Source organism: Nomascus leucogenys, chromosome 22a (assembly GCF_006542625.1).
Source record: "Nomascus leucogenys isolate Asia chromosome 22a, Asia_NLE_v1, whole genome shotgun sequence".
NCBI classification, from domain to species: Eukaryota; Metazoa; Chordata; class Mammalia; order Primates; family Hylobatidae; genus Nomascus; species Nomascus leucogenys.
This window is the reverse complement of record NC_044402.1, coordinates 17838448-17864550: the sequence shown is the minus strand read 5'-3', so window position 1 is coordinate 17864550 and position 26103 is coordinate 17838448. Positions and strand designations below refer to the sequence as shown.

The window sequence follows — 26103 nt, the reverse complement described above, 5'->3', positions numbered from 1 at the left end:
AGACAAGCAGAGAGCCAAATCATGAATGAACTCTCATTCACAATTGCTACACAGGGAATAAAATACCTACGAACACAGCTAACAAGGGATGGGAAGGACCTCTTCAAGGACAACTACAAACCACTGCTCAAGGAAATAAGAGAGGACACAAACAAATGGAAAAACATTCCATCCTCATGGATAGGAAGAATCAGTATCATGAATATGGCCATACTGCCCAAAGTAATTTATAGACTCAGTGCTATTCCCATCAAACTACCCTTGACATTTTTCACAGAATTAGAAAAAACTACTTTAAATTTCATATGAAATCAAAGAAGACCCCATATAGCCAAGAAAATCCTAAGCAAAAAGAACAAAGCTGGAAGCATCATGTCAAAGTATACTACAAGGCTACAGTAACCAAAACAGCATGGTACTGGTACCAAAACAGACATATAGACCAATGGAACAGCACAGAGACTTCAGAAATAACACCACACATCTACAATCATCTGCTCTTCGACAAACCTGACAAAAAAGAGCAGTGGGAAAAGGATCTCCTATTCAATAAATGGTGCTGGGAAAACTGGCTAGCCATATGCAGAAAACTGAAACTGGACCCCTTCCTTACACCTTATAGAAAAATTAACTCAAGATGAATTAAAGACTTAAATGTAAAACCCAAACCATAAAAACCCTAGAAGAAAATCTAGGCAATACCACCGAGGACATACGCATGGGCAAAGACTTCATGATGAAAATGCCAAAAGCAATTGCAAAACAGCCAAAATTGACAAACAGGATCTAATTAAACTAAAGAGCTTCTGCACAGCAAAAGAAACTATCATCACAGTGAACAGGCAACCTACAGAATGAGAGAACATTTTTGCAGTCTACCCATCTGACAAAGGTCTAATATCCAGAATTTACAAAGTACTTAAATGTACAAGAAAAAAACAACTCCATCAAAAAGTGGGCAAAGAATATGAACAGACACTACTCAAAAGAAGACATTTACGCACCCAGCACACATGGAAAAAAAGCTCAACATCACTAATCATTAGAGAAATGCAGATCAAAACCACAATGAGATACCATCTCATGCCGGTCAGAATGGCAATTATTAAAAAGTCAAGAAAGAACAGATGCAGGTGAGGCTGTGGAGAAATAGAAGTGCTTTTACACTGTTGGTGGGAATGTAAATTAGTTCAACCATTGTGGAAGACAGTGTGGTGATTCCTCAAGGATCTAGAACCAGAAATACCATTTGACCCAGCAATCCCATTACTGGGTATACACCCAAAGGAATATAAATCATTCTGCTATAAAGACATATGCACACATAAGTTTATTGCAGCACCATTTACAATAGCAAAGTTATGGAACCAACCCAAATACCCATCAACCATAGACTAGATAAAGAAAACATGATACATATACACCATAGAATACTATGCAGCCATAAAAAAGAATGAGATCATTTCCTTTGCAGGGACATGGATGAAGCTGGAAGCCATCATCCTCAGCAAACTAACACAGGAAGAGAAAACCAAACACTGCATGTTCTCACTCATAAGTGGGAGTTGAACAATGAGAACACATGGACACAGGGAGGGGAACAACACATACCAGGGCCTGTTGGGGGTTGGGGGGCGAGGGGAGGGAACTTAAAAGGATGGGTCAATAGGTGCAGCAAACCACCATGGCACACGTATACCTATGTAACAAACCTGCACCTTCTGCACATGTATCCTAGAACTTAAAGTAAAATAAAATTTTTAAAAAAGGTGTAACTGCTCATGGATTTGAAGGGTCCATATTAGTCAGATATCAGTTATTTCCAGATTTATCTATAATTTAAATGCAATCACAATGAAAATTCCATCAGGCTCTTTGTAGAAATAGAGAAAATAATTTTCAAAACTTTAAAAAAAAAAAAAACGTATCTGGAAGACATAAAGAGCTCTTAAAACTCAATGGAAAAGACAACAGAATTTTTTAGATGAGCAAAAGATTTGAATAGATATTACATAAAACAAAGTACATAAATGTCCATTAAGTCCATGACATCTGCTCAATAGCTTTAGTCATCAGAGAAATGTACATACTATACACCCACAATTAAGGGTTAAAATTAAAAAGAATGACAACATGAAGCACTGACAAGAATGCAGAGTAACTGGAACTTTTAAACCTTGTTGATGGAAGTGTAAAACCATACAATCATTTTGGAAAGCAGTTTGGTAGTTTCTTATAAAGTTAAATATACAATTAACATAAGACCCAGGAATTTCACTCCTCAGTATTCATCCAGAAGAAATAAACATATATTTGACACAAAGATTGTAAATGTAGACAGTTTTAATTGTAGTATCAGAAACTGGTGGGGAGGAAACAAATTGTGATATATTCATATAATGGAAAACTCTTCAGAAATAAGAAGGACAAACCACTGAATCACACAACATAGACAAATCTCAAATCATTATGCTGACAGAAAGAAACCAACCATTCATAAGAATACATAGTACATGATGCCACTTTCATGATGTTCTGGAACAAAGAAAACTAATCTATAGTGATAGAATTCATATCAATGGCTGCCAACAATTGGGAGTGAAAGGAACTGACTGGGCAGGTATGTAACAGAACTTTCTGGGGTGATGGAAATATTCTGAAGCTTGACTGGAGTGTTGGTTACATGGGTATATCCATTTATCAAAACTCACTGAATTGTATATTTAAAGTAGGAACATTTTATTGTAAATAAATTACGCCTCTATAATGTTAGCTTTAAAAAATATTAGATAAGTCAGCTGGAAATCACTTGGTTTTAATGAAAAATTTTCTCTGTAATCTTATTTATTCTAGTACTTATCTTCTTGTCTTCAAAAGCAATGCAAAACTTCACTGTAGCTAAGCCTATGTTAGACTCTTACAAATTCCTAAATAGTAGAATTAGTTCAATGAGTAATTCTTATAAATAATTCTAGATTTACTTTACCCACATGAATAACTGATTTGCTACTTAGAGCCACATTAATGCTTAGTATAAATCATACAACATGATAAACATGCTCATGTATATTTAAATATAAACATATTTGGGCTTTAAAAAGTAAGTACATCTTAGGAGACGATCCAATTCTGGGAGTTAGCAAATGGCTAAGTGCTCCCCTCCTTCCACACATAAGGAGAGAAAAGCATTCATCAGCTGTGTGAGTCTGTTACCAGTGCCACATGTGAGAACAGACCACAGCACAGTGAGATGAGGCAGAAGAAACGGCTACAACAGCATTGGCTAGATCAGGTTTTCTTCCTTCTTCCAGCTACCTGGAAAAACGTTCACAGAGAGTTATAGTGGTTACAAGACCAAAACTTGGAATCAAAAAAATTAAATAATGCAAATAACCCAATTAATCTGCTAATATCTATTACTGCAGAAATAGTGTTAGAGGTAGTTTATTAAAGAGGCATTTTTTAAATCATCCCACTCATCATATCCTGCATTTCAAAAGTATCATCTTAAAAAGAAAAATAAAAAAATACTTTTTAGAGCATAAAGCATAACAGGTTGAAGTGGTTTTCAAAAAGCTACTTCCAGTGTTCTTCAGCTTTCTATTATGGCAGCATCATCTTGTGATGAAGACACTGGCTCACGTGGACACATGGTCAGCATGCATAAATACATCTCAGTGATGATCAAGTTACTGCCATCTACAGGACCGCTTGCAAAGAAGATGAAGAGTGCTACCTCAGTGTTAGCAGCAAGGCTTCGAGGTCTGTACTACTCAAACCACTCCTAAGGGTATGGCCAATGCACAGTTTGAATGTTAGGGAACACACCAGGTAATGTTAAAGATTCACCAGTTTTCCCCTTGGAATTAATTCTAATGAAATCTTCCACAGGATAAATTAAAAATAAATTTCTCTCCCCTTTTACTCTTCATTATTTTTAGCCTCGAAAGGTTCATATACCGTTCCAGTGAAACAAGAATTAGCTCTGAACCAAAACCAAAAAGAAGGGAAAAAAATCCAGAGTATTCCATGATGCCCTGTAAGTATTAGCGTGCGGCTTCCACAAGAAAGTTGTCAAACTGTGCAAATTCAAAGGAGTGAGTTCCAATTGCAGCCCAGCCATTCTTTGGAAAATTCACAGGGATGTCTGTCCACAGAGACTTGTCATTCAGCATTCCAGAGGCGAAATGACCCTAGAGTAGAAAGAAATACATTCCTTGAAACCATATGAAAATGGTCCTCTGAAGTCTGTTTCTTGATATGTATGGCCCACTACTTAGTGGAGCAAATGTACTACTCACTCAAGACTTAACCACAGCAAAACACAATTCCACAAGTTTGAGCAAATTTTAAAACACAGAAAAAAACTCTAGGAAGAAATTCTTATCTACCTACTTAAATTGTTCCCAGCGTACAAAGAATATCTCAATATTTCCTGTGCTCCACCAAAATTTAAAACCAACAAAATGCAAAACTTTTCATGCATTATTATAAAGTTTTAGAAAAAAGCTGATTAAAATTTAAAAAATGTTATTTATAAGTAGTCACATGTACAAGTGGTGTGGCTAACAGCCACCAGCTCTTCAGACATGACTGCTGGAGTCAAAACATCTGCTTCTACCTCATTGCTTCTTTAAGGTTTTCATTAAGGAGCCTCTGCCCAGCCAGAAGAAAAATAATTAACCTTAGTTTTTGTGTTTTGTTGCCATGAATAGAATATCACTTCAAAGCCACATGAAGCTCCTACCCTTAAGTTGGAAAAACAGCAACCATCAGTTAAAGTGATGATGGAGTAGCGTGCAGTGGGTGGAAGAAGGGTGGCATCTATAAGGTGTGACTTACTGGTCACTGACAGTGAAAGAAAAAATTACACCTTCCTCAGAACGTTGCCATTCTACTTAGCTCAGTGCCTGGCACATGGTAAACAATAAATCTCAGCTCTTATTATCTTTATGATAGTACATTTATGAGCACATATTCACAGCATACTAACAACAGCCAGTCATATAAAACTAGCTGCTCTCAAAAGCTAAAGAGCTCAAAACTCAAAGCAGTGGGCCAAGAACCAGAATAAATCTGCTTTTAAGTCTTGGAAGTATAATGTAATGGGCCTTAATTTAGTTCTTTTATTTTATGCATGGAAACACTGAGGCTTAATAGATTAAAGCTCAAAGTCACAGGTTTTTACTCCCAGTCAACTAGCTCCAAATTCAGAGCCACATTCCTATTACTACAGACTTGCACAGCTATCTTCAGCTCTGGAAGTGCTTACTGAACATCTGCTGCCATCAAACATTCAATATTAACACTGAGCCAAGGGACTCAAATCACAGATCACATTAAGCACAAAACCTGTCTAACAGGACCTCATCTCTCCTGACTCCCCAGGCTTCAGCCACCCCAGCCTCCAGGCTGCTCTTCATACAATGTCAGCTACACCTGCCTTTTGCACCAGCCACTTGGTCTGCTCAAATTGTTCTTCCCAGCATTCAGGTCTGCTGGGAAGACCCACTCAGTGAGGTCTTTCCTCACCTCCCTGGTTAGAGAATCAGGGTAACAGAGCTACTTAATCTCATGACTCTATTTTTTCTTCATAATCACTTATAAACTTATTTACAAGTTTATTGTCTCAGGATAGGGCTCAGCAAACTATGACCTACATGCCAACCACCCTTTTTTTAATAAATAAAATCTTACTGAAACACAGCCACATCCATTCATCTACCTATCGTCTGTGGCTTTTTTTCTCATTACAATAGCCGAACTGGGTAGCAGCAGCAGAGACCACATGGCCCACAAAGTCTAAAATATTTACTATCTGGCCCTTTACAGAAAAAGTTGCCAACCCCTGTCCTAGAGGAATACATGCTCTAAGACAGCAGGAATCTTGTCTGTTTCGTTCACTGCTGTATCCCTAGGACTTAGTGAAGTGCATACAGTAGGGGCTTAATAAAAATGTGTTGAATATAAGAATGAAACACATTTAACCCTCAAAACAACCTCACAGAAGTTATCTCCATTTTACAGATAAGGAAATGGATACTCAAAGAGGTGGAAAAACTTGCTAGAAGTCTCAGTATGTGTTAGTGAGGAAATATGAATGCTGGTCTGTCTGGTTCCAAACACTCCTACTCCTAAGAATATTAACTTGACTCATTAAGTGCTTACCACATATCAGATACTATATATATATATATATTTATTTTTTCATTGAATCTTCATAAGAAAAGTGTTCTTCATGATATCATGGATGGGAAAATTGAAGCTGTGCAATATAAAATACTTGCAAGTAGAATATAGTAGACTTCAAAGTCCATTGTGCTACCCACCATGCAACAGAGCTGGGACAAGTCACCTGACAAGTGCTGAGAAGAATTCAACAGGTGGCTGATAGTCAGTAACAAAATCCTCACATTAGCTGTAATTTGGAATATGGGCAACATAGAAGATGATGTTTTGTTTTTTTATTTATGCAAAGAAGATTTATATATCAAATACTGTTTAATGCACTGGGAATTTAAGATGAACAAGAAAGACAAGGTCCCTGCTCTTATGGAGATTATATTCTAGTAGAAGGAGATGGACAGATATGCACACACACACAAAATGAGAGCTAAAGGATAAGTAGCATGTAAAAATTAAGCCAGGTCAAGGTGACAATGGGTGCCTGACAGACTACTTTAGTGCAGATAGTTGGAGAAGACCCTTAGAGTATGTGGCAAAAGCTGAGATTCAAGAGGAAACAGAATGCCCATAGTTGATGAAACACAAAATAACAGGAGTAGGGGAGTGAGGTGGGTGCAAGCCAGCAAAGTCCTATCCATCCTAGTAGCAAGACAAGAGCCAATTTCTAAAAGTAATGAATCACATTATATTAAAGACACACCAGAAGAAACAGCTGAAATAGTGAAGGGTGGCTGTATCAGAAGTACAGAACACAGAATGGGGTCAAGAAGAAGGAACAGGATGTGAGGCAGGAGGCAGCTGTTTTCAGTAAGTCCTACTGATATTTTAACCATGTATGCAAAGTACCTGAAGAAAATTAAGGAAATTTTTAAAATCTCATTCATGATTTCAAAAAAACTCATAAAATTACTAAAACAAACCTAATCGAAAGTTTGCAAAAATAAAACTAAAGGACATAGTGGCAAATCTTAATAAATGGTGAAATATAGCATGCTTTTGTTCCTGTGTTCTCTCATGGGGAAACACATTACTGTAAAAAAAAAGTCATTTTTTTCCTAAATTGATGTATAAATTTAATGTAATACCAGCACCGTTTTTTAAGTAATTGAAAGTTTGTTTTTTAAAAGTCAAATCGAATAATACATATAGTGGAATAGCAAAGATAATTTTGAAAAAGAAACAATGAGGAAGTTGCCCCACCAGATATCCATTCATTCATTTACCAAGTATTATTTGGACTCTTGCTCTGCCTGGCTGTCAGGCACTTTTCTAGGTGCTACAGAGCCAGCAGTGAGGAATATGGAGAAAAGCCTGTCACTAAAGGAGCTATGTGCTAGTGAAGGGAGTAGGAAAACACAAAAAAATTAACAGAATATGTGTGATGTCAGCTTGGGATAAAACCTTTGGAGAAAAATAAAGCAACAGAAAGGAGTTAGAGAGTGAGATGGGGTGCTGTTTTCTATCAAGTGGTCAGGTAAGAAAACTCTGAAGGAAGCAAGGGAGTAACTGTATCATCAAAGCTTTTAGAATGTGAACACCAATTAAAAGTGTGATTTTGGGTAATAATAGACAAACAACAATATGGAGAACAGAAAAAAGTTCAGATACAAGCATATGCACATGTGCTGATTTGTTACATCAAAAAGGTAGCCTTTAAATTATGGGCAAAAGGATAGTCTATTGTGATAAATGATGGCTATCCATTTAAAAAAAAATTATATTCAATACTTCCCCTTACAATGCACAAGTAAATTTCTGATGTATTAAAGACTTACACATAAAAATAAGTCCTAAACTTTGTTTAGTTTGGGAGATAAACATTCCTAACCTTGAGAAACAAGAAGGCCTTATTTAAAACATGAAACATAAAAGCAATGAATAAAAAGTGAAATATTTGACAGTATCAAAATTTAAAACTTATAATCATCAAAAATACCATAAGCAAAATTAAAATACACATGAGGGAAGAGCATAGTTGTGACATATGTAACAGACAATGGGTTACTATCCAGAATACATATTAAATTCACACAAATTTGTCAAAAAAAGACAACATGATAGAAAAATGAAGAAAGAAGTAAACAGAAAACTTCAGAGAAGAGAAAATACAAATAGCCAGTAAACATTAGATTTGCAAGCTCCCTAATTATCAAGGAAATACAAATCATATCTATGAGTTTGGAAATGATCTTCAAATTCAATAATAGTGAATATTATTATAATTGCTATAAAATGGCTACAATTTGGCTAGTGTGGTATAGTTAAATGATCTATGCTACATCCAAACCAAATCTTCAATATACATATTGTTAATGCTAAAAAAAAAAATAGTGCTGTCATTTTTAGTGGTTAAGAGGAGAGAACAAATTCCAAAGTTATTGGGATCTGATTTTCAATTTCTACTGCACTCTAAACAAAACTGTGAGAGAGCTATCTTGGGAGAGACCAGCACATTATACACATAAAATTTATCTGCACAGCATCCCTTGGAAGCACTGTCGAGCAGTAACTCATGATCACCCAGTGATTCTGAGGAACATTTTTATACTTCTATTATACTAAAATTAATCTGGTATTTTCTGTGACAAAAATATTCATGGAAACCAATTTCTAAAAACTATGCTTATAACTGAAAACCAAATTATTCTTAACCATCAAAAATAAATGTATATGGCTTTGCTTACATCTATAAGCTCCATGTACAGTCTTGGTTCAAGCACACTTGAAAAAAATAGTTCAATTATTGACTCTATCAACTATGCCTCAGTTTAAAAAACAAAACAAAATTAAAAAAAAAAATAGTGACCTGATAAAGTCAACTGCTGATGGTTCTCACATAGCTTACCCTCACACACGTAACTATCCTAGGGATGAGTGGCTTCCCAGCACCAAGGCAGATTCCTTGTCTCTCTTCATTATATGTCACACTTTCCCCCTTCTATTTTATAACAGAAAATTCTAGAAAGGCACAACAAAACAGCATTTTACCTCCAGACTCCAATCAGCAATACTTACCTTAATAGTTAACGTGAGTGTATACCATTTTTTTGCTGTAACTTCAACACGTCCTAAAGCATATATAATCCATCCAGCTGTAACACAAAAATATTATCCTAATAGATATAATTTTGAGATCTTAATCACAGAATCATATAATTCAGTGGGGTTCATGAGTGGCATCTGTATGTAGTAAAGTCAGCCTCAACAGACAGCTATGTCCCTTCATTCCCAGATCTACAACTGAGTTAAGCCAAAACATTTTTCATTTAGCCATGCATTTAATAGCATACACTGACATCATACTATGAGCCATATACTATATGTGAGCTCACAACAGAACCAGTGAAATAAACTTAAAAGCCAGTAATAGCATGAGGTGTTAGCATCTGTAGTTCAAGTACACATTTATACATGCCTGGATTGAATATGGAAGACAAGAGAGAGAGAATATAAAATTTCCGGCCAGTCTAACTGGTCACATGGTAATAGTATTAACTTGGAGAAAATAATAAGCTAACTTTTGGAATTAGTGTTATTCGAATGCCTATGAGAACCCCAGGATAAAATTTCAAGTACGCAGTTTAAAACAGACAATAGGGACTGCAGACACAGATTTAAATTCCTAGTTCCATTTCTGCCACTAACTAGCTTTGAGTCATTAGGCAAGTCAATTAACCTCACTGGTTGTCTGTTTTCGATTTCAATATCACTGAGGTAACTTCAGATTGGTAATGCCATGAATATGTAACTCTTGTTCTAATATCCTTCCTACCTACTTCCTCTTTAAGTTTTATTTTATTTATGGAGTCAAAGCAAAGAGCAGCAAACTATAAAAGAGATATTTTTAAATTAAGGTAAGAGGAAAGTCAAGAGACTGAGAATCAAGAAAAGTCACTACCAGTAAGGTCTAGTTTCAAAGGAGTGGTGTGTACCAAAACCAATCTGAAGTGGACACAGTTCAATCTGAACATATTTGAAGCACCTATTCTGGATAAAATATTATCCTATCTAACACAAGGGCTGTAAAGATGACTGAGAAAAGTCAAGCTATTTTCAAGTATTAACTAATTTCAAAAATGAGATTTTTCCATTTTAAGCTGATCAATCCCCCTCCTTATATTTCTGTAAGTACAGCAGCAACATTCTTATACTCTTGATTTTATTTATGGTGCCTCCCGAGCATTCTTTCCCTACCACCACTGCCTCAGATGGTTTTGATACTATCTATGCAAATCCTATCCTCACAGCCCAGTTAAACTCTACAATACCCTTAAAAGCTTTGTACAATTATTTTCCCTTCCACAGAGCTGCCCCCATCTCTAGGAATTAAATAACTTTCTATAATTATAAACTATTTGGTATTTGCTTACATCCCTTCCCAATTAGATGTCCAAACACCTTGGGTTGAACTCTTTTTATCATTCCCACAAATAACAAGTAGGTGCTCAAAGTAACACAGCCCATAAGTCATATGCTATTAAAAAAAAGTCACTTACCTAAATCACCTGTAACCCTGTAAGATCCATTTGCAAAAATCCAGAAGAAAATTCCTCTGGCACTTCTAATCAAAATACCACCTTTGTTTACTCTTCCTGCAATGAACACACCTCCTGTGTCAGGGGTCTCTATGTAAACATCACACTTTATAGTCAGATTGGTCCTGCAAAATAAAACGGTTGATTAGTACTCTTAAAATATGCCCTTTGTAACATAGTACAGATATGTCATTTCACAGCACATGCTTCCAAACTTCTAATTGAGGTGAGAATGTGATTTGCTAAGTCTGAGCCTGTAGCAGAGATGGGCTTCAAGAATTTTTATTGACAACAGTTTTAAATGTTACATGACTGAAGTCATTTCATTGCCTCTTTAAATGATTACTGGACAATAATAGTTATGATTTTTAAGTTTCCTGAGAAAATATTTTTTTCTACAATAAAACAACTTCTCATCTTAAGAATACAATATTTTAAAAAGCCACTATTGTCTATGAACACATTAAAAAGTAAAAAGTTCCACACAATTCTGAGGGAGAATGTTTATTCAAATTTCCATCAACAAAGAGAGGCAATGAAGGCAATGCTAGGAGCCTTTGGGAGAACATAAGCTATTCTGGGGCCAATTTTTACATCTAAATCTAACAAAACTTTAAAACTCCAGAAGAAAAGATCTAAAATTATTTCTCTGCAAAGACCATACAGTTGACTCTCTAGGAGGGCTTCTCACACCTGAACAGCACTGAAGTCACCTGGAGGGCTTCTTAAACTCAGTTCACTGGCCCTACCCCACAGCGTGATTCAGTAAATCTGGGGCAGCCCCTTGAATTTGCATGTCTAACAAGTTCCCAGGTGATGCTGATGCTGCTCGTCCAGGAATGCCACTTTGGGGACCATTTTACCATATGAAGTATCTGTCTATAAGGAAGCAATAAAATCCTGGTTCTAGGCTCACTGATCCACAGCAGTCTATCAAAGATGGGAAAAGATTCAGCTGTCTAGGGACTACCAGAGCTGTTACAGTGAGCTCTCCTCCAGGTTTCCTCTTACAAATGCTACCAGGTACAACACTTTCCTTCTGGGATGCTACAACCACCCCAAACCAACATGATCTCTGAAAATATTTCACTTCCTACTCAGTATCTAACTGCAAGTGGGAAGAAAAAAGAAAGCCTGCACACAACCAAGTCATAAATCAAGCAATATATCTCACATAAAACTGGAAACACCAAGAAATCCATTCCGGAAATGGGCTGGGGGGAATGAGATCTAGAATTATGTGGCTTTTACATTTCTGTGTCTTATCAGTGAATTTTGCACAGTGAAATTTTACTACATAAAGGAAAATATTACAAAAGTACCTACATCAGGTACACAGGGAGGACAATTCACACTTAATTATCTAAGCAGAGCTGGACTACTTTACGGGAAGATAAATGCTAAGTAACTCAAGCCCAGTCTCTCTTGTATGCCCTCTGATATCAGAGGGAGTTTTCTCTCCATAGATTATCACCAGCATGAAACCACTGGCAATCAACACTGGTACTTACATCCCTTACCTCCTTTCTGGTTCATCAGAAGTTTGAAAGTGCTACAAATACCATCAGCACCATAAAATTATTCTATTTAGAGTTGGAATGAGAGAAGATCAAACTTTCCTTTTCTATATACCACATTCCAGAATAAGTGATTCTTGCATCAGAACTTGCCAGGCAATTTCATAGATAATGAATGAAATGGAATAAAAGTGTGGTTTATTCTTCCACAGCCACAATCTCTCAGTAGTGCTGAAAGAACAAAAACTAGCCAATATATAAGGCAAATTTGATCAAAGAGAGAGTTCAGCTGTGTGCAGGGAAAGGTAATTTTGTGATTATCTTTAAAGGATTCCAACCAATGCTCACTATCAAGATAGAAGTAGCCAGTTATAGTACAATCTATCCCGTATAATCAAATTACTGCGCTGGTAAATTACTAAATCTAGGTATAAGAGAGGAAGTTCTACTCAAAACACAACTCTGTACTTACAGTAGTGTGCACACATTGAGATGAGATTTACTAAAATAGCACTACAGATAAACTAAACAAATTTCCCATTTCCTATCTTTAGGAAGAAGACGATTAAAATGAGGCTGTGAGATGTCCTCCAAAGAGAATGGGCTACTGAGTCACACAGACCCGGCTTCTAGCCCTGGTTCTGCCACTTACAAGTGAAATCTTGGGTAAATCTTACTCCAAAGATGCAGTTTCTCAGTCTGCAAGGTGGGGACGATGATATCTCCACCATAAAGTGGTTGTGTGGGAAATCCATCAGATTGCCTACGATTACCCAATTTTTATTCCCTCCTTTTCCCACAATAAGTGGGCACAGCAGCCAGACAACAGAAATGAACAAGGGATTTGTGTGGATCTCTGAGCAGATCTGGCTGCCTCAAATAGAGGGTGGAGTACTGGAAAATAACACACAATAGATGAGACCAAATTATAAAGGGTCTTGGAAATCAAGCCTAGAAGTGGAAAACACAGGTAGCAGGAGAGAGTCACTGCATCTTCCTGAGCAGGGGAATAACATGATGAAAACGGGTTCAGAAAGATGAAGGCAGTCCTTTCTTGACACACAAAATTGCGACTACCTGGTTCCTTTCCTTTCAGAATGTGTCACTCTCTTCCTTTCTACACCCTTCTGCATCCCTTGTCTCCACCTCCTTACCCACTGCAACAGATCCTACTAAAAATTGAGTAGTGCTATTTAAATTGTGAAGATTTATATGGAGATTCAAATATATGAAGATTTGGGGGAGTAAATCTTTGGATGGTGCTGTATCTCATTTCCATACTAAAATTAAGGGGCTTCTCAATCTTTTTGGAGTCCCAGCCAGAAATAAGATTGAGTTTGAGTTTAGAAAGTGCCCTCTATAGTATTCAAGTGCATGGGGTATAGGGGATGTCACAGAAAAAAAGTTTCCTATATGGTGACTTCAAAACTGGAGATCAAAACAATGAGACCCATGCCTCGGACACTTAAACCCAGCCACTGGACTTACAATAAGACCATCAGTCACAAATGAGGATGCCACGAACTCCACTGCCATAATCAGAAAATCTAAGTAAAGTTTCCACCTCAGAGACAATGGGACAAGCAGAAATTCTGCTGTGTAAAAACACAAGCCACAAATGTCATCCTAAATTAGGAAAGAATTCTTCACTGCACCTCAATAACTCTTCATACTGTTATAAGGGTTCCAGGGGCTCTGGATAACTGAAAGTTTCTTGAGACTTACATCAGAGCTTAGGACTAGAATCAGGATTTCTAACTGGGAGTAAGGCACTTCAGGAGGGATAAACACTTTCTGCACACTCCACAGACAGGCAATTCAAGGCTCTTTTCAGAATTCTTTTCTCTTCCCTCTCCAGTTTCCAAGCTTTGGATATGGCTTTTTGGTGGCTTGGTATTATTAGTACTAGCTCTAAACCTGGAATGTCTGTGTGTTTTTTTTCCCACAGTGGAATCATACTAGTTATAGGAAAAAATGAAAAAGAAACATATAAGACAGGTGGAATAAGTCAGCACATAGAAATTCTGTAACTAAACTAAAGAGGAAGGGAAAGTTTTAGTTTGGCATTATATTTGCTGTGAATAATATAACTTGTCTCTTTACCAGATGACTAAACAAAAAGTTAAATTCCCTAGGCAACTAAAGCTGATTTGCTTTTTACTATTGCCATCTACTGTCCCCTGGTAAATAGATTTTTTAATAAGGCTAAGACGGTGTAATTCTAAGATTGGTCCACTAGATGGCAACACCAGATCAACAAATCAACTCTCCAGCAAAACAAAAACTTAAAAATACCTCACAAATCCGTCTATATATAAACAAATGTTAAATTATAATTGGGTCCAAAAGTCCTCAGTTTTTATACTGAAATCATATTGTTCCTGTAATAATCACTATTAAATAGGGCAAAGATGAGGGAAGGACACTGGGGCAGCAAAACAATTTGCAGCTTTGTGGTCATCACCATAATATTCAACAACCCTTAATATTACATATTACACATCTATTAGGTTCTTGAACAAGGAGGACTATTGAAAACTCTTCACTTCAAAATGTACCTGACAATATTACAAGGGTATTTCAGCCAGATCCACATTGAGAACATCAATCTTACCAATTGTAGTCTCCTACAATACTGATTGTGTTGGATGCATCGGCAGCCCACGTAATGGGTCTCTGGTTGAGAACTTGGCGTAGCGTGAAGTGATGCTCACCAGGGTCTTCAATATTTGTAAAATATTCAAATACACCAGTTTGATCGGCAAAGTTTGGAGCTTCACTAAAAAATGGGTAATCTGTTCAGAAAATAAGAAATTCTCTGTTTAGTATCAAATCCTTCAGAAGCTCTCCTTGCTGATATTTTACAGTATGTCTGAAACACTTCTGAAAGTTTTTAAATAAATAAATAAAATCTAAACCACAGTTTAGGGCCTAGGTCTAATAAAGATATGTTAATTTTTGTATCATCATTACTAAATATCAAGATGATGAGTTCGACCTATAGATGCTGCATAATATTTAATCCAGGCATCTGGTGTAGAGGAAAGGTCATGAGTTTTGAAGTAAGACCTAGATTCAAATTTGAGCTCAGTCTGTTGCCCTGGACAAGTTATTTAACTGCCCTGCATCTAAAGTTTCTTCATTTCTAGGTTTACAGGAGGACAAGAGAATTAAAGAAAAGATAACATGTACATAAGCCAGCACCTGGCAAGGGCTCAATAAGGGATAGCTTTATTATTTCTAATATCTGTCAAGCAAGGTTCCAAATCATGGGTCACAATCATCTGCCAAAAGAGCATAAGAAAGGTTTACTATATCAAGCATAAAATTTACAAATTTTCTTCTACTTCTAAACTGCAGCAAAAACCAGTTTTGGGCCTAAGTTATCAATCTCTTTTTAGTTGTACTAAATTAAATTATAGTCTTACAATAATGAATGCTGTAGAGGAGAAATTTTATATATCTTACAACTCTTATACCTCATCCTTTTCCAAGTGTTTTTGCATCCATTACCTCATTTGAGACATTTAGAACCCTAACAAGTATCTCCAGAGCCTAGCTTATAGTATTTAACTTTAGTTTTAAATTTATATTGTAGCTCATAAAGTATTACATTTTATATTTGAAGGTTTGGAATTGCCTCTTAGTCTTCAGGGTCACAAAATATTGGTCTTGGTGCTGGCAGAAGTTCTTCAATCTCATTATCTAGGCCATATCCCACACAGATTCCTCACTTACTGAAGGCAAAAGTCACCTTTGCTAACAGAACCAACTGAGCAACAGATTTTAAAGACCCTGTGTTTCACAAAATTAATGGGTTTATCTAAGAGGCCATTTCAAAGAGTTGCAGAAAAACAAACCACCAAGCTCCCCTTGAGGATCACTGTTGTCTGTGTTATAGTTGAGAGGACTCCACTACACAGTCCAAAAGGCCTTATACTCCAGCCAACTAGATCATTTCCTGGGAAAGGGAGGTGAGATCCTGTAGCAGTGACTGGGAAAGGATGATAGGAGTGTCCATCTTTGGTGGAACAAGCAGCTCTGCAGCAAACAGGAGGTTCAAGTGATGCTCCAGCAATGCCAGTTCCCTATTACTCTCCTGCTGCTACAGATTTTAGGAGCAGATTACAAAGCCACCTGACCCTGTCTGTGAGACCCATAAACCTATAGACCACCACCAACCAGTCAACAAATTTTGTTACTTACTCACTAGGAATATAACGACAATGACCATGTCTTCTAACTTTTTTCCAAGTGGTTTTCCTAAATCACCTATAACTAAAAACTTTTCTAACAACTTTAGGACAGATCTTCCTAGAAAACCAAGAAAGCTCAATAAAAAAAAAGCACGGGATGGTATATAATGAGTTGGATCACCCAAGGACAATATAACTGCCCATAAGCACTCAGTTCACTAGCACTGCGGAAAGACAGATATGAATGTGTCTTAACCTCCACACAGAAGGAAGATGTCAATAATGGCTAATGCGGCAGTAACAAAGTTACAAAGTTTAAGTTTCACCAAAAACAAATTAGAATTATAACTTTCATTCTAACAATGAACTCTATATTTTTTTTCTGAAACTGAAAAATACCAGGTCCTCAAATTTAGATTTACCATAAAGTAATACAAAAAATTAGCCCTCCTTTTACCACATATGAGATGTAGGAGTTAATGAATGTGCTTTTGATAGCCACTCCATCATGCACCCAGTTTGACAGGTAGAAATCAACACACTACTGTTAAATATAGAGACCAAGTTAAGTTTTAGTGAAAAATACTCACCAACATTGAAATCATCCTTATAGGTACTTGGGAAGGGCTGGGATTTTGGAGGAAGCGGGTAGCTGCCTTTGCGACCACTGGTGAGAGTGGTGAGTGTGAACAGCTCATCTTCATGCAGGTTCAGTGTGAAACTGCCACCGCTGTCGAGGAGCTGAAAAAGAAGACACCACTGTATTCAAGACCAGGTACTACAGCTCATCTCATGTGGACAAAATAGCTTTAAAAAAATTAGCTTAAAGACAAGTCCAAATCATTTGTCAGAACTTCCTAAACATTTGTGGAAAACTCACCAATATCAAGGCCCTTGGAATCTTTTTTTCCTAAGTATTGTAGAAAACTTTATAAAATTATGCTTTATAATTTTAAGCAACCTTACTTCATGGAATGAAGGACTAAACAATCTCAAAATCTATTTCTATTAGCCTATTCTTTTCCACTACACAGTAAGCTCCTTAAAGCTTGGATATATTCAATACATGCAACTAAGATACCTGCTTTTTTCTCTCAGTAGTTTACTAAGGTAGAAAAATCCATAAAATATCACTGTCGACCCAGCTGTTCATCACAGAAATCCTTTTACAATTAAGAGAGAAAAATCCTGCTCATTTTATGATCAATATATATTTCAACTAGCAAGTTAGGCTTATGTCACACTTACGATCTTGGCAACTTAATCTCTTTAAGCCACAATCTCCTCATCTACAAAATGAGGAAAAAATACATACCTCATAGACTGTTGTGAGGATTAAACCAGATAATGCTTTTAAAGTGCTAAGCCCAGTGTGTGACCAATGGGAAACGCTCCCAGTATCAAAGCTGTTCTATGCTAAATGTAGATCTCTGAAGACACTGGAATCCTTTGCATAATCACTGAAAGCATTAAATCTATGCCCAAAATTTGAACAGTGTTTTTCTACTTTGAATTAAAGGAGTTACTATCCTTGTTTTAATGGTAAATTGATGATCAGATCTATGAAATACCTGATGTTATATTCAGGTTGAAGAATAACCCCAAATGACATTATTTTTCTTATGGGGAAAATCAATTTTATTATGCCATTCCTAGCAATTTGTTACACAAAAAGTAGGAACTTTTTTTTCAGAACTTAATATATAATAAGGTGTTTTATCACTGTTAGTGACTAGTTGGTTATCAGAACATTAAGAATAACCAGAAAAAGTGGTAGACTTGTGTCAATTAAGTGAAATAATGTGCTTGTTTGGGCCAATTCGTTCTTGAAACCTTTCCCCAGAAACCACCATGGATGAAGCACTGTGGGAAGCACCTGGGATATAAAGCTAAGGCAAGGCTCAGTCTTCAAGGTGTCCAGGTGGCTCAGGAAAAGCATTTACTAGGTAAGCACATGGCCCTAGGTGAATATGAGCTAAGACTGGTGAGGAAGCTTCAGAGGAAGAGACACTTGAATTGAGTCTCAAAAGATGACAAAGATGAAGAGAAGCCATTCTAGCTGAAGAACACAGTATGTGCAAAGTCACAGAGGTAAATAAACAGGCATGCTATGCTTTGAAAAATGTTAAGTTTAGTCTGTGAAGAGAGGCCAGTTTAGTAGGACACACATCTAGGAAGAAGACCAGTTTTCTACCTCCTGGGAGGATAATGAGGGCCATGTGCCACACTAAGGAATGTCAACTTCTAAGAAAATAATCACTGAGGTACTCTGAGCACGGTGGTCACAAAAATCAGATCTGCATTTTTGACATTTCACTCTGTAGCAGTGTGATGGGTGACCTGGAAAGTCAGACTGAAAAAACAAGAGGCAGTTTCTGAAATCCAGGAGAGAGATAATAAAGAACTGAAACAAGAAGTAATGGTGGTAATGGAGAATAAGGAGTGAGTAAGAGAAATGTGTGGATACAATCGTCTATACTTGACCACTGGCGGGATACAGAGGGTGAATGGGAAAGACAGAGAGTCTCAAATGGGACTTAAATTTCCAACCTGGGAAGCCAGGTGATGGCGTCACCATCCACCAAGGCAAACTAAATGTCTAAGAGCTAAACACATCTATAAACACACAAACTTATAAAAACAAAAATTCTTAATTAATGACATTTCTGTGCCCTTTTACTGTTTTACTGTTGGAATACCCAAAATATAAGAATTTACTTTAAAATTACCCACAGAGAATCCAGCTGCTTAAAAAGAAATCTTTCGGATGTTTTTCCAAGTTTGGTATACCATACCTGTAGCTCTGGTATTTCACTCTGTAAAGAAAAGACAAAAAAACATGGCTGAATAATTAATCACATCCTCTTTGAGGATTTCCAAAATCAGTACCAGCAAGAATGTACCAATGACAATATTATCTCTATTTATCGGGAGAACCACCTCAAATATTAAATAATAATATTTTTAAAAATAGGAAAATATTGTTCAAGCAAATACTTTATTCTCTAAACACTAAAGAATTTTGGCAAATGATAAAAAAATTACAGTGTCTTTGCTTAAAAAACATTCATTACTGTACCTGTGTAATAACTTCTAAATTAAAATAACTTTCTAGTATTAAAAAACAATTCTTATGCCATTAGTAAGCAGAAAGGGTACTGCAGTTTCTCAATTCAAACGTAACAGTTCACAGAAATAGCAAGTATCTGGTACTTTTAAAAAACATTTTTGGCATAGTATACTGTAAATATCAATGCTTGAAAGTTCCCTGGACCATACAATGCTTCTACCACCAAGAACAACTTTCTTGCAAGTGACTTTTGTAAGTGTTCCTCAAAGTCACAGAGCATTTTACCTCCTACTGGCTTCTATCCTGTTAGATTAAAGCAAGTCAGGAGACAGAAGACACCAGGGCCTCTGTCAATTCATATGCAAACTGTTAAAAGTTCATAATATAAGGCTTCACTTAAGAACTACTGGCCTATGATAGAATATATAAATTCTTAAATCAAAACCAAAATAAAGTTAAACATATTTACTTACAAAAGATCCCTTAAGAACAAAGGTGGCAAATTGTTGTGACACATTGAAATAAGGAAGAAATGGCCGTATGCACTTAGAATGTTTATGACTCTGAAAAAAAAAATCACATACATTATCCAAATGATATATAAGCTACCTTAGGGGAAAAAAAGTTCAATAGTTAATGCCCAAAATTAACAGAAATTAACATATACTAGATAACAAATATGAGTTTATTTCACATTTTTAAAGACTTTTTTATAATATAATCTTTACTGAATGTGTATTGTATGTTCCTAGTCAAATGCAAAGGTCAATGGCATTTCAACTGGATCAAATTTTGAATTCACAGCTAAACTGTAGAGACATATATGGCACACAGATTTTTTGTTATAACTGTTTTCCAACTAAAATACATCAAATAAAAAGCAAAAGTAAGGATGTTTCCACTGAAAAGACATCTCATCTAAATATAACTTTCGTTCTCATGTAAGAAGTAAAATATATATATATATGTATGGGTGTGTATATATATAGTATATATAGATATCAAATACACACTAAGGTCAGCTAAATATGTGTAACATAGTTCTCACATTGCCATCACTGTTTACTAAATAGTCACAACTATGGGCTGGGATCAAAAGAAGTATGAGACATAATCCCTACTTTAAGAGATTCCACAGTCACAGAATACTTACAGTACACAGTTCTATTTCAGGCTTTGCAGACAATTAAAAAATTACTTTCATAATCAGAGATTTTAATACCCATCTCTTAGTAATTGATAGTACAACTAGATGGACAATCAGCAAGGATATAAGAGATTTGAACAACACTACCAAACAACATGCCACCTATAAATGCCTCCATCTAGCAACAGCAGGATGCACATTCTTCTCAAGCACACATGGAACACTGACCAAACTACACAATACTCTGATCCATAAAGCAAGTCCTCATAAATACAGGAAGATTCAAGTCACACAAAGTACTTTTTTAACCACAATAGAATTAAATCAGAAATGAATAACTGAAAACCTTCTGGAAAAGTCAAAAATATTTACAAACTATCAAATTTCTAAATAATCAATAGATCAAAGGAAAAATAAAAAGAGAAATTAGAATTTTCAGCTTTATGAAAATGAAAACACAACATATCACAATTTGTGGTATGCCAATAAAGCAATACTTAGGAGGACATTTACAGCTCTAAATACCTAGATTAGAAACCAAGAAAGGATTTGAGAGTTCAGCTTCTGTCTTGAGATACTAGAAAAATAGGAGCAAATTTTAAAAGATTACAAATTGGGTTCAGTGTATACTGCTCGGGGGATGGGTGAACCAAAATCTCACAAATCACCACTGAAGAACTTATGTAACCAAATACCACTTGTTCCCCAAAAAACTGTGGAAATAAAATTTTTTTAAAAAGTAAAAATAAAAATAAAGAAAAAATCAAAATAGGCAAAGAAAATAATAACAAGCAAAGAAGAATCAATTAAACAAAAACAAATTTAAAAACCACAAGAAAATAATAAAACCAAAAGCTGATTCTTCGAGAAGATCAATACAGTTGAAAAACTTCTAGCCAGACTAATAAAAAATCAGGTTAAGAGAAAACATACATTTCAACAATAAGAAAGGTGACATCAGTAGAGATTAGAGATTTACCTAGGGGGAGAGGCAAGGCATGAAACAGCTTCAAACCTTTTCTTAAAGGAATTGATATTTGACACAGAGCATAGAGAGCTTTAAGACTCATGTTGTTCTAAAAAATAATGGAGGTTTTGGTGAAAAGAAAGTAAGAGACCAGTAGCTTCACTATAGGCATAAGCTAAACCACAGCCCAGCCTAATATCCTGTTGAGAACCACCCAGCCTAGTATCCTGTTGCTCCACTAAAAATGACAGTATCACAAGACACAGCTTCTTTAATGTCCATTGCTGACCCCTGGAAAAAAATTCATTTTTATACAGTCAACATTCTTCATATCTGAAGGATGAAAAACAGCACAAAAATCTTGAAAACTATGAAGTCCCAGAATCTATTGGTTCTCCAGATCTCAGTGGTCATTTCTTAGCAAACTGTATGAATAGACATGTTCATGTGAAAGATAACTTTGTACATTCTGTTTCTGAAACACAGAATATAGAATCCCAGAAGATTCACTCATCTAAACTGAGTGATGTAACTAGCTCTAATATGCAAATATGTGGATTTAAAACCACAGTTCCACATTTAACTGAAAAGTATCAAAAGCTTCTCAGTGAAAATAAAATTATAGATGAACAGCCTAAACATCAGTCAGATATATGTGGTCAGAACTTTAACACAAATTTGTTTCAGTTAGGCCATAAATGTGCAGCTATGTTGGATTTGGTTTGTAGTACTAAACAAATTAATATAGGGCCTGAAGTGGTACAAAGAGAGTGTGTGCCAACAGAATATCATGAAATACAAAACCGGTGTTTGGGATTATTTTCCTTGAACACAGTAGATAAGCCAAGGTCTGAAGCAGCAGTTAGGAAGGTCTCCGACCTTAAAATATCAACTGATACCGAATTTCTCAGTATAATTACCTCCAGCCAGGTTGCTTTTTTAGCTCAAAAGAAAGATAAAGGGAGGAGTCCTATAAATAAAGGGAATGTAAACATGGAGACTGAACCAAAGGCAAGTTACAGGGAGATAAGAATACCTGAAGAGAATTCGATTCAACTTGATGATTTTACAGAAGCATACGAAAGTGGACAAAACCAAGCATATTCCCTTGAACATTTTAGTCCTGTTTGTCCTAAAACAGAAAACAGCCACATTCACATAAACTCTGATAAAGGTCTTGAAGAAAATACAGGATCTCAAGAACTTTTCAGTTCTGAAGACGAACCGCCACCAAATGAGATACGTATTGAGTTGTGTAGCTCAGGAATACTGTGTTCAGAACTAAATACCTTCCACAAAAGCGCTACTAAAAGAAGCTGCACCTCTGAAGATAAAGTAGACCAGTCTGAAGCTCTATCTAGAGTCCTTCAAGGAGCTAAGAAAATGAAGTTGATTTCTAATGCAGGAGATTCTGCTGTAGAAATGGATCAGAGGAATGTGTCTGAATTTAAGGGTATTAAAAAAGTCATTAATAAAAAACTGTGATTCTAAAAGCCAGAAGTATAATTGTTTAGTCATGGTGCTATCTCCATGCCATGTGAAGGAAATAAACATAAAATTCAGACCAAATTCTGGCTTTAAAGTGCCTTTAGCAACAGTTACAGTAATTGATCAATCAGAAACTAAGAAGGTTTTTCTGTGGAGGACTGCAGCATTTTGGCCATTTACAGTGTTTCTTGGAGATATAATTTTACTCGCAGATGTTGTTATTCATGAGGACCAATGGGTTGGCGAGACAGTACTACAATCAACATTTAGCAGTCAGTTATTAAATCTTGGGAGTTATTCATCTATTCATCCTGAAGAATATTCCAGTGTAGTTAGTGATGTTGTACTTCAAGACTTACTGGCACATGTGTCCTCAAAACATTCCTACCTCAGAGATCTTGCTCCGAGGCAGCCTCAGAGGGTGAACAGTATAGACTTTGTAGAACTGGAGCACCTTCAGCCTGACGTATTAGTCCACACAATACTAAGAGTTGTTGATTTCACTATACTGACAGACGCAGTATACAGTTATAGAGGACAGAAGCAGAAAAAAGTTATGTTAACAGTGGAACAGGCCCAAGATCAACATTATGTGCTTGTATTATGGGGTCCTGGAGCAGCCTGGTACCCTCAACTTCAAAGGAAAAAAGGTTATATTTGGGAATTCAAATATATTTTTGTTCAGCGCAATTACATACTAGAAAACCTAAAATTGCATACAATGCCTTGGTCATCCTGTGAGTGCTTGTTTGATGATGATATAAGGGCAGTTACATTTAAAGCAAAATTTCAAAAAAGTGCACCCTCCTTTGGGAAGATATCAGACTTAGCAACCCACCTAGAGGATAAATGTTCAGGAGTGGTTCTAATTAAAGCCCAGATTTCAGAGCTGTCATTTCCTACTACGGCAGCTCAGAAGATAGCTCTAAATGCTCACAGTTCTCCGAAGAGTATTTTTTCTTCTCTTCCCAACATCGTATATACTGGCTGCGCAAAATGTGGATTGGAACTAGAAACAGTTGAGAACAGGATCTACAAACAATGTTTTAGCTGCTTGCCATTTACTATGAAGAAAATATACTATAGGCCATCCTTAATGACTGTAGTTGATGGAAGACATGATGTTTGCATCATGTAGAATCAAAGCTGATAGAGAAGATTCTTCTCAACATTTCTGCAGGCTGCCTCAACGGAGTGATAGTTCCTTCCTCAGGGATCACCTATGGGATGGTCGTGGCAGACCTGTTCCACTCCTTGTTGGCAGTCAGCGCAGAACCTTGTGTATTAAAGATTCAGAGCTTTTTTGTGTTAGATGAAAACAGCTATCCATTACAACAAGATTTCTCCCTCCTGGATTTTTATCCTAACATTCTAAAGCATGGAGCCGATGCCCTTCTCTGAGGCCAGAGGAAGAAATTGCAGGCATTTCAAGGAAGAAGTACTGAAATGATTTGTCTTTTGAAGTAAATAAATGATAGGGCTTTTGCTTTGGATTTTTTATTAAATATATTTTACAAAGAGAATTGCAATTAAAACTTTTTTCTAAGAAAATCCTGTGAGGTTTAAAAAGATTATTTTTGTTTTTTGGTTTCTTCCTTTCTTCTGGAGAAATGATCTACCAGTCAAGGCAATATGTAGCAGATCCCTGGGAATTAAAGGTTGGTTTGCCCATTTGTTCACTGTATTTGGTCCCTGCTACGTTCCAGACATTGTACTAAGTACGAGGAACCACAGGGAAGACATTCCCTCAGAAACTGCTGCAGTGCTTTTGCTTATCCCTACCTAAAAAACCGTCAATGTGAAATCATTTCCTTGATTACAACTGTACACGATAATGGATTAGTTTATACAAACCTATGTTTAGACAAGTTCAAGACAAGCGTGTCTTTCTATAAAAAGCATTGAAAACGAAGGAAATGAGATCATGTTTCAATTTATTAAAGCGGGGAAGAGCGTTCTGTGGTTAGTTCGTGTCTAGGATTTGAGTGCCTTACTGAATGTATTTACCAGCAAACATGTAGCAATCTGTTCTCTCATTGTGATTGTAGAAGAAGCTCATGTAAAATGATAGTCATTAATGAGGAAGTATAGAGTGGTATTTATTCTGTAAGTTCAGAGTATGCCGAGTGTTAATAGATTATCATATTGCCTGAAAATAAATTTATGATGACATGAAAAAAAAGTGACAGTTAAAAAAAAAAAATCTCCAGTGGTCAGAAGAAAACTAAAACACTAACCTCAAACCACCCCTGAAAATGAGCTGGAATTTAATTGGATCAGTCTTTGCAACAATTTAAGTCCCCAGGGCATTGTTTAAAACAATACAGAAATCCACCAGCAATTAGTGTAACTTACAGTGAGGTGTGATCAAGGAACCAGACAGAGTTCTGGAAAAACAAATGTCATCCCAGGGTGACTGTAGATATGCCCAAAGCCACATTCTCCAAGGAGCAACATTTCAGGCTTTACAGTGTGTGGAGGGGAAGAGGGAGGGAACAGAGTTAACTAAAATACTCCAGCAAATCACTAAGTAAATAAATAAACAACAACAAGCCTCAAGGGGGAGAGGATCAATGCCCAGAGTTGCTAGCGTATATTATATATGAGTTGCTACCATATATTATATATAAGGTCCAGTTTCCAACAACACACACAAAAAATGAGACATTCAAAGAAATAGGCATTACTTCATTCTTTCTATGGCTGAAGAGTATTTCATGATATATATATATATATGTATATATATACACACACACACCATATATATATATATATACACACACACCATATATATATATATACACACCATATATATATATATATATACACACACACACACACATACACACACACCATATATATGGTATATATATATTTCCTTTATCCACTCATCAGTTGATGGGCACTTAGGTTGATTCCATATGTTTCAATTGTGAATTGTGCTACACAAACATATGTGTGCAGGTGACTTTATGATACAGTGACTTCTTTTCTTTT

General features: G+C 36.2%; 1 protein-coding gene and 1 pseudogene across 7 annotated transcripts in view; one reads left to right on the top strand and one right to left on the bottom strand.

Annotated features, from left to right (window-relative positions):
- Positions 1-2325: 2325 nt before the first annotated feature.
- GALC (galactosylceramidase) overlaps positions 2326-26103 on the bottom strand; it is a 61381-nt gene continuing 37603 nt past the window's right edge. For 5 of the 7 annotated variants that reach the window (XM_030802712.1, XM_003260850.3, XM_030802713.1 and 2 more), the window contains 7 exons: positions 19978-20067; positions 19164-19250; positions 17025-17175; positions 14853-15033; positions 10683-10846; positions 9202-9278; positions 2326-4193 (listed from right to left, as the gene is read on the bottom strand). In XM_030802712.1, the coding sequence (XP_030658572.1) occupies positions 4047-4193; positions 9202-9278; positions 10683-10846; positions 14853-15033; positions 17025-17175; positions 19164-19250; positions 19978-20067 (897 nt within the window). In that variant the 3' untranslated portion in view covers positions 2326-4046. The remainder of the gene's footprint in view (positions 4194-9201; positions 9279-10682; positions 10847-14852; positions 15034-17024; positions 17176-19163; positions 19251-19977; positions 20068-26103) is intronic. The other 2 variants (XR_004027792.1, XR_004027793.1) reach the window with 2 other exon arrangements.
- On the top strand, positions 20236-24628 carry LOC101179624 (annotated as a pseudogene).